General features: G+C 37.9%; 2 protein-coding genes across 5 annotated transcripts in view; one reads left to right on the top strand and one right to left on the bottom strand.

Moving 5' to 3' along the window:
- Positions 1–4: 4 nt before the first annotated feature.
- On the top strand, positions 5–8799 carry SCRN3 (secernin 3). The gene is made up of 7 exons (XM_032190338.1): positions 5–172; positions 277–458; positions 1149–1348; positions 2020–2232; positions 4769–4931; positions 5326–5506; positions 6941–8799. Exons 1-7 carry the CDS (start codon positions 5–7, stop codon positions 7097–7099), a joined length of 1266 nt encoding a protein of 421 aa, XP_032046229.1. The 3' UTR covers positions 7100–8799.
- Positions 8800–10336: 1537 nt separating this feature from the next.
- GPR155 (G protein-coupled receptor 155) overlaps positions 10337–14220 on the bottom strand; it is a 30377-nt gene continuing 26493 nt past the window's right edge. For 3 of the 4 annotated variants that reach the window (XM_032189817.1, XM_032189813.1, XM_032189815.1), the window contains one exon: positions 10337–12374. In XM_032189817.1, the coding sequence (XP_032045708.1) occupies positions 12152–12374 (223 nt within the window). In that variant the 3' untranslated portion in view covers positions 10337–12151. Of the gene's footprint in view, positions 12428–14220 lie in introns of all 4 variants that reach the window. The other variant, XM_032189816.1, reaches the window with a different exon arrangement.

The following is a 14220-nucleotide window of genomic DNA, read 5'->3' as shown; positions in this document are numbered from 1 at the left end:
CGCCATGGCCGCCCGGCCGCCTCCCCGCTCCTGCGACACGTTCGTGGCGCTGCCGCCCGCCGCGGCCGGGGGCCGGGTGGTGTTCGGCAAGAACTCGGACCGGCCGCGGGACGAGGTGCAGGAGGTGCTGCACTGCCCCGCCGCACAGCACCCGCCCGGCGCCGCGCTGCAGGTGAGCGGCCTCCCTGCCTCCCTCCCCCGCTGCGCACCCGCGGCCCGAGCGGCTCCCTCGGGCTGCCCGCACCGTGACTCGTCCCGCGCTCCGGCTCGTTGCAGTGCACCTACATCGAGATCGAGCAGGTTCCGCACACCTACGCCGTCGTCCTGAGCCGGCCCTCGTGGCTGTGGGGAGCAGAAATGGGCGCTAACGAGCACGGGGTGTGCATCGGCAACGAGGCCGTGTGGGGCCGAGACGAAGTCTGCGATGATGAAGCTCTCCTGGGCATGGATCTCGTGAGGTCTGCGCGGGCTGGGCTGGTCAATGGTACCCCGCCTGGAATTTAGCTTTAGAGCACGCCTGCTTAGTTCTGTAATACCTGCCTGCACTTTCAGGACACACATCCGTCTATTCTGCTGTTCCAGCCCTGGTTCAGATAAGCATGTCTTGGCACAGCAGGGGGCTCTGCCTGGAGCTGGGAGGCCTTGAGAGGTGTCGCACACCAGAACAGAATCTGTCAAGGAAACTATCACACTTCTTTCTTCTCTGCAAAGCATATGCTAAACTGAGCCAAGACTCTTAAAAGCACAGCTGAACCGCAGGAATTAGTGTTTGGGCTGGTTAAATGTACAGGGGCTGTCCTAGGGTCTGTTCTCATTTCCTGTTTCCCCCATCTTTCACACACATACTACTAAGTTTCACTCTTAGCCATACATCTCCATGTAAACAATGATAATTTCTTTTGTCTGTGTCACTGGGTGCCACTGTAACTCTCATTAACCTGCAGCAGGCAGTCAGCTCTTCTTTGTACTGTTTCCCCCCAGACCAATACCCACTTCAGATTCAGAGGCACTTCCTAAGAGCCCTCTGCCTACCTTTCTGCATTTCCTTTTGATTGTTAATTGAATTCCAATTCAATTTGAATATCCATGCTGAATAGATAATGTTTAAAGTTTATGGTTCCAAAGATAACGTCTTCCTTTTGTTTTAGGCTTGGACTCGAGAGAGCGGACACAGCTGAAAAGGCTCTTACTGTCATAGTTGATTTGCTAGAAAAATATGGACAGGGAGGAAACTGTATGGAGAGCCACATGGCTTTTACGTACCATAACAGTTTTCTGATAGCTGACAGAAAGGAAGCCTGGGTGCTGGAGACATCAGGAAAATACTGGGCAGCAGAAAAAGTAGAAGGTATAGATGACGCTCTTTGTTTCAAGTATTTTGAATGCAGTGACAATTGGCAAATCTCCAGTTTTCAGTTACCATTTCTTTAAGGCATGAAACTAACCTCCAGATACATACATGTGCCTGTGAGCAACAAGAGTTACATCTTAGGGTAGCAGGTTGACAGAGAAGCCGAGACACACCCTGTTCAGAGATGACCACTTCTGCAGTTGGAAAACAGAGGACAACAAGGTCAGGATGAGATGTATGGTCTTAAAGATGATGGTAATCAATTACAATTTCATTTTACAATTTCATTTGGTGACAGGGTGATACTGACAGATTCAGTGCACTGGGTCCTGAAGCAGTCAATTCTTCCAGTGGACTTAAAGGGACAAGCTATGTCTTTGGAGGTGTAAGAGGTAGAATGCAAAGACAGGAATAATCAGGACAGAACCTGAAATATGATGGTGGTGGTAGAAGTAAATGACTCAGAACTGAGGTAGCAGCGGAATTTCAATCAAGATGCATGCAGCCAGGGAGAGAGTGCAAAAAATAAACTACATTATTGCACAGATCTCGTAGGAAACTCTTCAATGCATCATTTGATTCAGTAAGCTGTTAAGCTAAATGTAAACAAAGTGCTTGGAAAAAGCATTTGAAGAATTAAAATAACTCTTTCTTCACCTTCCCAGCAGGAGGTGTACGGAATATTTCCAACCAGCTCTCTATCACGACTAAGATTGACAGACAACATCCAGAGCTGCAGAAATATGCCAAAAGCAAGGGCTGGTGGGATGGGGAAAAGGAATTTGATTTTGCTGCCACATATTCTTACGTAAATACTGCCAGAATGACTACATCCAGGGGCCGCTATTGTGAAGGCTACAAACTTCTGAACAAACACAAAGGTATCATTTTTGATTTTTTTTTTTTAAAGAGATGCAAAGTGTTTAGTGAGCTACATTAATTTAAATCATAAATGATTAAACATCTGATGCAGATGATTTGGTGAACCAGAATTTCTTAGAACAACTTTTTCCTTAAAGGAGAAACTCTGAACTTTGGAGTCTTCTATCCATTTTGCCAATTTGGTGATGAGGAAAAATTAAGCCAAGGGTCCATTATCAGACACAACTACAGTGACAATGCTGAGAGGTCACATTATGACCATACAGCTAAGCAGTCCATAAGCCCTGCTCTGAAACATTTTGATAGGCTATGTATTATTATTATACCCGTAATTACAGGTAGAGACTCCTATTGGGTGGCAGCCACAAACAGCCCTGTGAACAACTTTAATCTGGTCCTATTCATACAGTCCTAAGATGTCGGCACAGTGTTTTCACACACATCTTGCATTTATTTTTTAGATTGTTTTTAAAATCTTTGTGGTTTCACCAATAACTGCTACAGCAACCTTATGCACTCTAATGAAACACTGAGAGCAGAATAAAAGAATTTTCTGTATAGTAAGCAGGTTCTCCTAATTGCTAACTTATTTTTCAGACCTGTATAGAGAGAAGCTATTACTTCCAAATACATCCATCTGGAAGCTTTTTGATGCATCCGTATTCACTTGTTCATTTGAAATAATTAATCTGAACCAAAATAACATTTCACCCATTTTTGTTTTGTTTTGTTTTTTAATTTGGCTAAGCTCTGCCAGGCCAAGTTTAGCATTTAGTTCATGTATCAGAATGAATTACCTTTTACTGTCCTGCTATAGTGATCATGTAAATCCTGCATTCATTTTGGGAATTGCAGGTTCTGAATACTGAAAGCATTTTCATAATACCTGTATTTACCTGTATGATGATAACGCTGAGATTCTATCAGGGTTTTCATTCTAAATCCCCATTTTCAGGAATTTACCTGAACCATTTTAACAATCACACTAGGTGTTCAGGTTATCAACCTCATATGGTGTCAGTCTTGTTGAGATTTATTTTAAAATAGGTGCCTTAACTAAAAGCTATTTAGTTTAGAGCAGCAGTAAAATCGCTAGTTTCTTAATCTACCCTTCCCAGCTTTTTCACTTAGTGGCATTAAAGTTTTTTTCCAGGCTGTCTACCACAGGAACACCATTTTTAGATAAACAGTTATATTTCAAAATATAAGGAATGTATTTCAGGAATATAAAGTAATGTAAAAAAAAAAAAACACTAGTAGAAAATATGTAATACCATCCTTTCTGCTGGACAAGTTGCCAACTTGCAGCTCACAAACTGACTGCTGCTGCTTAATTTCTTCAGTTTATCTAGCGTGCTGATTTTTTGAATTCTGACTGGCCCAGGCAACTGTGGGAATAGTTACGTGTGTTTGTTTGCTGAAATGGTGCATTTCCTAGCATGCCTGTCTACAGGCAATTCAGACTGTGTATTAAAAAAAAGGAACATCTGACTTAGCAGTAGTATATTGTAAGAACAGACGGCTAGGCAGTTAAAAAAAAAATACGCAGCTAGAACTTCACCGAGGCAACAACAAAAAAAATTTAACAGTACCTTCAAGCAGAAGGAAAAAATAGTGAATTACCTAGTCTTTTTCCGCTCTACATATATGTTCAACTGGTACACCAAATCTGAAAAGAAAACTACTGCAAGTACTGCCTGTTAGAATACTGGATTGTGTAGTGATACTATACTACACCAGCCTTTAAGCTCTGGTGTACAGTACACAAACAGCAACAGCATTTGAAGGCCAGATGCAGAGTGGAAGGGGTTCTGTTTCACCTCACTGAGAAGAAAGAGTTACTGTCATAAAGACACTATACCTCACATAGGTAATTGATTAAGTCTTCTTTGCAAATGGATGTACTATTTTAGTTTCTGTTGACTCTGGGTTTAAGTTACTCCAGTGCATCGTTTCAACTGTCAATATGTAGCCTAAGGGCTTTGAAAGGTCAGATGTTAAAACCAAACCAAAAAAAAAATAACCACAGGCTTGGTGTTTCATTTTCAAAATAACATGCAAAATCCATGCACAGTTATCATTTTTTATATTTTCAAAGCAGCTTGGTGGTATCAACTGTGTACAAATACCAATAACTAATATGATTATTTGTCTTGTCAACTCCCACATAATACTTAGAAAGTTCAGCCCTTAATCCAAGCTACTAATTTTCATTTGAAAAGTTACTGTGTGAATGACCATTTGCTAGCCATGTGTATCTTACCCTTCTGGGAAACATCACCCTCCTCTCCCTGATCATAAATGTTATAGCTCATTATCACCTACCCTCTGAAATAAATTCTTGTGGGAAAACAGTAGTATTTTAAAGTATATTACATATTAAAGCATACTGTTGGGATTTTTTTTTATTTGCCAATACAAATTAAAATTAGCATTGCCTACTGAAGGTAAAAGCAGCCAGTTGTAGAAAACATGCCATTTAGTTGATAGTATAAATAGAGTTTTGTGTAAATAATTATTTTGTATCTGAAATAGGTTCTATCACTTCTGAAACGATGATGGAAATTCTTCGTGACAAAGAGAGTGGCATTAATATGGAAGGCGGTTTTATGACAACTGGAAGTATGGTGTCTGTACTGCCTCAGGAGCCTAATCTGCCTTGTATTCACTTCTTTACAGGAACTCCAGACCCTGCAAGGTGATGTAGTAACAAGCCATTATGATAAAAAGCTGCAAGTACAAGTATCTAAATGAAAAGTATTGCAGTTTATCTAACTACATTCCTTTTTGATTTGGTTTGTTTTTGAAAGAAATCAAAAAGTAGGGCAAAAGTAATGCTCATGAACATTTTGGTGTCATCTACCAACTTACTTACTTACTGGAACACTGCTATGACACTGACTTAAAAACGCATTAGGATTTTTTTTAAAGGATTTTTTTTTTAGAAGTGTTTTTTTTTGTTTGTTTGTTTTTTAAAAAATTCTTCCTTGAGAGAAGCAAGTAGAAGTATGGGGAAAAATACAGCAATCTGCTGACTTAATTTTATCAAAATTGTATCAGTGAAGGATCTCTGTTTTATTTTCTCTTTCTAGGTCTGTATTCAAGCCTTTCATTTTTGTGCCCGATGTTACTCAGTTATTGAAAACCACCTCCCCTACATTTGGTCATGATGATCCAGTTAAGAAGCAACCACGTTTTCAGAGTAAGCCAGATCGAAGACATGAGCTCTATAAAAAACATGAAAGTGCTGCTGTAGCTATGGAAGCCATGAAGGTATGTTGATTAAATTAGATTTCAATGCAAGCACGTGGTTTGTATAAGCTCCTTGCTCACATTTTGTTAATGCGATACCACTTAATGCCCTTTGATGGATAGTAAAGAACATTGTAGTGCACCAGAAGCCAATCATCTTGGCATCTGGCAGGCATATGCTTCTAACACAAAAAACTGAAACTAGCACTTAGTTGTCTGGGGTTAGGCCTGGGTGTACAGCTATTTGTAACGCTTATATTGCACAGAAAGAAGCAGGCCACAAATGCACAAACTAGTTAGCTAACAAGGAGTGGTTGAGCAGCTGCAGGCAAATATGGGTCAGTAAGGAGATCCTGCCCTTTTCCATTCTGTGTTGGGGGTAGAGGGTAGACCCCCTCAGGTACACCATATACCAGACAAGCTTAGGAGCAAAACCTGAATTTTGCATTTTACTCGGTTTCTGTAAGTGCCCCAGGTTGACTTAATATAATGACATCTTGGCACCAAATTCCAACTAATCCTAGTGAGTGTATTAGATACTACGGTATGTCAGTTCTGGGGTTAGAGGGTAATGAGACATTCTTCCCCCCACCACGATAAACAATGGAAATAGCTTTTTTTATTTGAATAGTTGATTTGTCCTTACCCACACCAACTTCAGCTCCTGTTGTAAAGCCAGTTCTTCTAGTCATGTATTGACACAATCTTCTGCTGCTTTTTACCCCCCCCTTATTCTCTCTTCTTGCCCCAGTGCTAGTTTCTTCCTCTCTTTCCCAAATTAGCATCTCGCTAATGACCTTGACACTACATTCACTAGTACATCTTCTCAAGATCCTGACAGCACCAGATAGTACCAAATACTAAAACCAGATAGAATTTGGAAACATGTTTAAAGCACCTGACTTGTATGTAGCTCTATGACAATAGTTACAGTTTGTAGACCCCAATTTTGCTGACCTAAATGGCAGTATGGAGGTAGCAGTATAGAAATCTGAAATACGTAAGTTACTGTGAAGCAGCCAAAACAACACAGCGTTAAGCAGTTCACATTGAGGAACTTCTGTGTGACACCAGGAAAGGAGAGATCACAAAGATAGCTGGGCCCAAAGGTAAAACAGGGAGGTACTTACCTGTAACAGTAGTGTCTCCTGTTTACACAGCTAACATGTTCTAAACATAAACACCTGGAACAGCTCTCCTGCCCTCCCCCCCCACTTTTTTTTTTTTTTTTTTTTGCATTCCATCAAAGTATGTAGGGAGACAGAGTGAGTGCTAGATAATGAGAAAAGAAGCACTGATCTAAGAAAATCTACCATGATGCTAACTTCTACAAACACCAACTTGTACCCTAGAAACAATTAGAGTTAGATAAGGACAGTACAACAGCATTTTGTTAGGGTGAACACTACATATGTTGTATGGCTTGTGGTGAAATACAGACATTTCTTTTTGCAGGACAAAGGAAAAGAGATGCTGCAAAAGATACAGATGCTGGAGAAAAGTAAGATAAGTGAAATGGAATCAATCCTGCAAAACGGATGTCTTGACACTAACCAAGTGCTCAACCTTTTTTCACAGTGTGTAGAAGAAGAACTCAAAATATATAGTAGTTAAAACTACTATTTGAATGAATGGATTATAATTTGTTGTTATGGTTAACTCTTCTAATGGAGTGGCTATATAGATTACCTCTTATTTTCAATATACCAGTTACTTAGTATGGACAGTTTTAAAGCTGCAGATCTCTGTTTAGGCCAAATAGCTTTTAGTTGTAGGAAGCAAGGCTGAAAAGTGTCTTCAGAGCTGGCAGTACCTCTCTAAGTGGGAAAAAACTGACAGCAGAGATTGCTTCACCAACAACCTGAGATGCAATTAGAATTCAAGTAGTTTGACTTAAGTTGCTGAACAACCCAATCTGTGGATGAAGAACACCAAAGTAGCTACACACATGTAGCTTTTATAGTTAAGATAATTGTTGTAGCAGAATTTCCTACTGCTTGAATTAAAACAGCCAGGCTAGAGGCTTTTCTAAAATGTAGAAAAATATTGCTTTTTACTAAATTAAAATGAACGTGATATACAAGTCAAGTGAGATTGATATTCAGATGTTTGATAAAGGCTTTCTAAGGTATGTTTCATATATGAATTTTCTACTCCTTTAATGTGAAATAAGGCTAAGAGCTTAAGGTCTTAGGCTAAACCCAAATCAATTACAGCTTTACCATAATTTGTTGTGAAATCTGATTATACAGGATTCAACAATGTTAGTGTCTAGCAAGTTACCACACAATTATTTATTTGAATACAACATGATCATTGTAAATTAATTCTTCAGTACACTTTATAACACTGTGAGGGAGTTTTTAAATGTTTCTTGATTTTTTTTTTTTGTTTAAATCAGGCAACTAAAATGGAAGAAGTCAGGGTCCATGAGTATATACTTGCACTCAGTAGAGCACTTAAAAAAAAAAAAAAAAAAACTCTTCAAAGTTTTTCTACTTCATATAAGCCATTTTAACCATACCTTGTTTTACCAAAATTGGTAGACTTAAGGAGTTGATTTAAATAAGCTTTTTGCCCTGCCAGGAGCAATTCCATGCCAGTCTTGCTTAAAAGTAGTGATCAAGCTGTCAGTACTTTATTATCCATGGCAAGGGGCAAGCAGAGCAAACAGAGAAGTAAGGTTCTGACTTGACAAGGAACAAACAAACAAAACAAACAAACAAACAAAAAAACAGTTCTGCAAACCTTCAGGTGAGAACATGTAACATGAAGTGGAGCATTGAGGCTGCAGTGGTAATACGTGACAATATACAACAACCTCCCAGACCACAGAAAGACCATTATTTGATGAATGCTTTATATTTTGTCAAGATGCTAGAGTCATCTCTTCTCAGATGCAAAAGATGGGGCTACACATACAGTTTTCTCATTTTGCAAGCCATTCTGTATTCCCACTGGAAAAAAACAATTAGGCAAATAAAAGAAATACACTTAAAATGAAGTTTGTTGAATGCTGCTAAACGTGTAAGATGAAGAGTTTGATAAAATTTGTACTTGATCTAACAATGAAAGTATTTAGATCCACACCAAAAATCTAAAGGGTCGGCAAAAGTTCTTGAACTTCCTAGTTCTAGGGATCATATATGTACCAAGTGGCAGCAGCAAGTAAGATCTATGAAAGTAAGCACAAGTTGATTGTGAACCTTTTGTGCTTGTGTTGCCAACAAAATTTATTAGAATAATAAAAGGATGTTCATGAACTGGATGGTATATTTAATAAAAGTTTGCTGTATTTACCTGTTTTCTTTGGATGTCTGTATCTGACAGTTCTTTGCATCATCGTGTGCTGTTTTGTATCATCAGCTCTTCCATGCTAACTCCTTGATAAATTCAGAGAAGCAATAAATGCCAGGTATAACAGTGCTGGAAATCAAGGTACAATTCAAGTTTACAGGCAGTGTAGCAGAGTGAGACAGAGAATTTTATGTGATACTGCAACTAGAGTAAAGTTATAGAAGAATGGAAGTAGTGAAAGTTGTGGTACAGGCTTTTAAGCGAACTTTTTGGCCATCTAATTACAGGGTGTCAATTAACCAGTCTATCAGGTTAAGCATAGTGGTCAAGTTCTAATATAGGTAGACACAGTCCAGCTATTCCTCTGGTTTTGGTGTTGTCCTTCCTTTATTTGTCTACAGGACACTCAGTAAAAACAATGTGTTTTCAGATAGATCAAGCCATGGCTGACAGACTACGGTATATTTTGGTACCTTTCTTCCTGGGATTTCATCCTCCTAGAATGCATGCAGTGCAAAACGCAAAACAAGGATGAAACCAGAAGGAATAAATGACCCTCCATCCTGCACCCATAAATTTAAAAAAAAAGTATCAACAATCAGAATGTCCTCTAGAGGGCAATCTTTGCATGTATTTCATCTAGCTTTATGAAGGATCATTATTTAAGAAAAAAAAGAAAACTGCTACCAAAAAAATTCTAAGTGTTTAATATCTACCCCATCCATTATCGTAAGTATTTTGAAATGAATGCTAAAAAAATTAATGCTGTCTTTCACTGGAGATCCCCCCGGACTTACTCTCTTGTTCAGTGAATGTTTTCACAGAATTAGAGCTTTCAGATTAAGCAGTATTTATCCCAAACTAATCAACCTTCAAAATAAAAGAACTTATTGCACCACTGGCCACATCTTCAAAGCAAAGCTACTTCTAACCACCAAAAATTCACACAACAATAAATAAAGTATTGACATACACTGGATTATCAACTATTTTTTACAGCTTACTGGTACTCCTTGGTGGAAGCAAATACTTGTCAAATACGAGTTAGGTAACTTTCTAATGTTATTCAAAGTCTCTTCTCTTCTTTTGAACCGTTTCTTACTTAAGACAGGTATGTTGTGATCAAATGCAGGGAATGTCAGAGCCATTATAATAAGGGAGGCCAGGGCAAGGACTTAAATGATGAAAATGACAGAGATGAGTGAGAGAACAATGACTCTCTTTTGGAGCATAAAACTGAACTAAGAGCAACTTTTTCAAAAATTGAAGGATCTTCAAAAGTACGTATTTGGTAAGGAGAGGATAATACAAAAAAAATCCTAAAGATCTGAATTAGCTCCTTGCTGGTATAAGTAGCAGGCAGGCTGTTAGAAGAAAACTGGTGGGCATCCATTAACAAATCTACATACTTATAAAGGATCAAGAATGGATTTAAGATACAGCAAAATTTGAAATCCACGAGCCACTTTAACAAACTTCTCAGACATATTTCTTATAAAACTTGACACACACATGTAACCCTCCCACTTCTTGTATCACACCAAAACTCAGAACTCTGAAATCAAATAATAGATTTATTGATAAGTTACAGTATTTAGAAGCCAGATATACTCATAGCTTCTACTCTTAAGCCACGTATATTTAATTATTCCAAAATACCTTATGTAGCTGTCTTCAGCAACTGTAATGGAAATAAGCTATCATTTTCTTTGTGGCCGCAGCCTGATACAAATACCAATTCTGTTGTTGGAAAACATTAAAATGTCAGCTTGTGTAGTATACATACATAGTTATGTTTCAGTGCAGACCGCAGATGTGCAATAAGACTGACAGTAAAAAGAATTATTTTTCCAATATAAGTCTTGCATGGAGTTATAGCTACCATAAAATGACTGTTTCCTGAACAGCAGTTTATGCTACTAAAATCAGTTTTAATTCTTAATACAAAGTAAACGCATAAGTAGTTGTAATAAAATCTATGTATTAAAAAAAAATATATATTTTTTTTTAAAAATAAAAGAAGGTGAGAAGAGTTGTTCAAATGCTTGACTGTTCCAGGTAAGCAATTTTTTCCCCCCAAATACCTGTGTTCTTTCCCTTCGTTAGGTAATATTTTACAAAGACAAACAAATACCATTCTTACAATTTAGAAGGGCAGTGTAGTGGCTGCCAGATACTATGGTTTGTTTTTAACCTTTTCAAAAGTATGCTGGCAGATGTAGAGATTCTCAGATGGTGCTTTCAGTGCACAGAACGCTGAATGACACTGAAGTAACTACTTAATGTCACAGAGGGATACTGAGACTTGCTAGGAAACTTCGTTACATACCCAATAACAACATTTTAAAGTATTTAGTTTTTCTAAAGCCCAGCTTTGAAGTTGTTACATCTGTTTATGAAATAGAAGTCATTGCATGTCATTTAGAAGTTTTTATATTTTGATACAATTTTTGGTTATAACTTGCACAGGTATCCAGGGCTTCCCTAACTTCTTTCTTTGAGGCTTGCACTTCTGAATTAAAATGGAAAGGCTTATTTCAGAAGGTAAAACGCAAATCTTGACAAAGCTGTTAGTACTGCCAAAAGGCAGAACTTCAAAACCAATTGTTTATATATATAAAATCCATTATATTGCTTCCTAGTATGGAAAGTGGTGGTTATTATTTCTTTTTATATATAAAGTTTTCATGGTATTTTTGTACAAAACCTTTTTTCCCCCCACTCTTATTTCCTCAGCGTTAATCCTCTTACACCGTAATCATCTTCACAATAATCCTGCTATCATGAGTGGAGGACTTTATCTTTAAGGGAGAAACAAAGTGCTTCATCCAAGGTAAAAAACAGCCAGAAAAAAAATTCTGGTGTTAGACAAGAGTGCACAATAGTAAAAACTGGGGTATAACAGAGAAAAAATCCTATTTCTGTGAAGCCAGTGGGAAGCCTGACCTTAAATCACACTGAAATACTGAAAACAAATGGCAACATAAAAAACACAATGAGAGGAATATGTTTGTTTTTCCCCCAGTTGTGGCACCAGTCACTAAAGCTGCTGTTACAGTGCAGGTATAAAAACATCAGTGACACACATAATTTCACTGTTTGTTTTGCTGAAAATAGAGAAAATGCTCTAAATCCGGAGTACCTTGTTCTGTTCTAGCTGCATTCTGGTTTGAACACTCACTGAGAATATCACTTGCTACTATTTTCTTCAGAATAGACACAGGTAGAACCACATTTCGTAACTCTACAAGAGAGCGTGACACAACTCCCTAGGAGCCCTGAGAAAGGGACACTTCCAGGTGCGGTGGCAAATGCAGAGGAGATGGTCACGTGTACCCCACCTGCCCGCCCTCTGTCTACATGCTCAGGTCACTGGCTCTCGACTGTAGTTGATCTCTTAGGAATAAAGCGGTAATACAAATATTCATCCCGAAATTCAAATTCATTCGTAATGTGCTGGATGACGCCTCCTTTCATCAGTCTGTCTCCATACATCACAGCTTCACCACGGTCAGAGGCAAGGCCAACTTGGATGAGCCAGTTCACCAGGTCACAGCCAAAGAAGATGCCAGTGGAGATCTTTGCACCACACCTGTATGTCAAAGGAATGATTCACCCACATGTTCTGTAAATCTGGTATCACCACTGCACGATGGAAAAGGCAAGGAAAAATAGCAGGAAACAAGGAAAGACATCATGATAGTTAAGAGCATGTTAGCAGAGAATTTGCAAGTTTTGCATTTTAGGGACATGCCAACGTTCACTACCTTTTCCTACAGACAATTCAATGAGAAGTAAGATTTACGTACTGTTATTTTAGGTCTGTGCAAATAAACTTCAATGAACATAAGCAGCAGCTTTCCTACAAACACACACAATGTGAGTTTATTTATTGGATACTTACTTCCCATGTACTCATTAGCATGACCATTTCTGCAACAAAATATGATTTGAGTGCTGAGTGCCTGCAGCAGCAGGACCTCAATCTGCAATTTAATGCCATTTTAAAATTTCTCTACAGCTTTAAGCAGACATTAACTACTTACATATATTGTAAACAAAAACCATTTAACTTGCATATCTGGTTAAATATTTATTACAACAGGCAGTACTAAGAATAAATGAAACATTTACAAGAGGACTAAACTAACTTTCTGTTATGTATTTATGAAGCAATTCCATTAACATCTAGCTAGCTGCAGTAAAAATACCATTCAGAAATTTACCTGCAGCAATGAATGTTTCTGCTTATCTAAAATCTGCTCTATGGAAGCCAAGCACAGGGTTTTTGAAGATGATTAATAAATATACAAGATAAAAAAATAGAGAAAAAATGTTTGTGTGTTTGTTTGTTTTCCTAAGATAAAAGCAGCAGAAACATAGAGCATGTGTTAATATCTTAGCAGAGAAATAAAAACAAAAATAAAAGTCCATGATCGCAAGGTCTCAGTTACAGCATATTTAAATTGAAGAGGATAGAATCAAGTTAGATGAGTATGATAAATACTTTGTTTTAAACCACAAAGAGAAATAAGACATGAAGCTAGTTCTGCACAAACATAATATTATAATAACAAAGCAATGAATGTCAGATTTTGATGTATTCTCAGATGATATATAATTAAACAAACAAACAAAGCACTGAAAACAACCAAATGAACAGCCTAAAGCCCAAGAAACAATAACAGCAGAAACACAGGAAACAGCTATAATACCTGTCCTATTCTAAAACATTTTCTGATGCTTTTTTGTTTGACAAGTCTTTGAACTGCCATAGTTCATTTTTTCCTAAATCAGCAAGGTTCCCTGAATTTATTTCTTATGGAACATTACTGATTTCTGGGGAGACTGAATGAAATAATGATCCAAAGTAGCCAATGCTGTCAAAAAATAGTTCTGGAATGTGGTCTGAGTTTATCTAACCATTTAAAGAACTTCCCCTCCAAAACTAGTCCTACTAGAAAGTTCTCATACCAAGAAAAGCGAAAGTGTCTTGTTCAAACAATTCTTCCTATTTCTATTTTATACAGTAAATATACAAAGGCAGACAGAATCTCTCTCTTGTTCCTGCTTTTTCTGTTGGCACTTCTCATCTACCTGCACATACCTGAATACATAGTCTTCAATTCAGGTATTATAATTTGTGTCTGCAAGCTTTGGCAATCTCACAAATTGAAGTTCAGGCCTCATGAGACACATGAACAAAACAAACTGTATGAATTCAAAAGATACAGGTGTTCTAAAAACGTTATAATCTCACATAGTGAGTGGCCTTTATTACAATGGTTTTGCCTCCTGCAATATATCTATTAGTAAACTCTCTCTAACATAAATACCAACACCTTCTTAATCACAAAACAAAACAAATGAAGCATCTCAAGTTTGACGAAAATTCATGGACATACACGCTATTACAGGAATCGTCAGAAAGATTTTGT

The sequence above is a fragment of the Aythya fuligula genome, chromosome 6, assembly GCF_009819795.1.
Source record: "Aythya fuligula isolate bAytFul2 chromosome 6, bAytFul2.pri, whole genome shotgun sequence".
NCBI lineage: Eukaryota > Metazoa > Chordata > Aves > Anseriformes > Anatidae > Aythya > Aythya fuligula.
Note: the sequence above shows the minus strand (reverse complement) of the source record. Positions and strands in the feature narration are given on the sequence as shown.

Bases quoted from the DNA above. Each gene is read 5' to 3' on its own strand.
- SCRN3 (XM_032190338.1), top strand. From the start codon at position 5: ATGGCCGCCCGGCCGCCTCCCCGCTCCTGCGACACGTTCGTGGCGCTG. The intron at 173-276 runs GTGAGCGGCCTC...GGCTCGTTGCAG, and splicing joins CGCCCGGCGCCGCGCTGCAG to TGCACCTACATCGAGATCGA. The intron at 459-1,148 runs GTCTGCGCGGGC...CTTTTGTTTTAG, and splicing joins CTGGGCATGGATCTCGTGAG to GCTTGGACTCGAGAGAGCGG.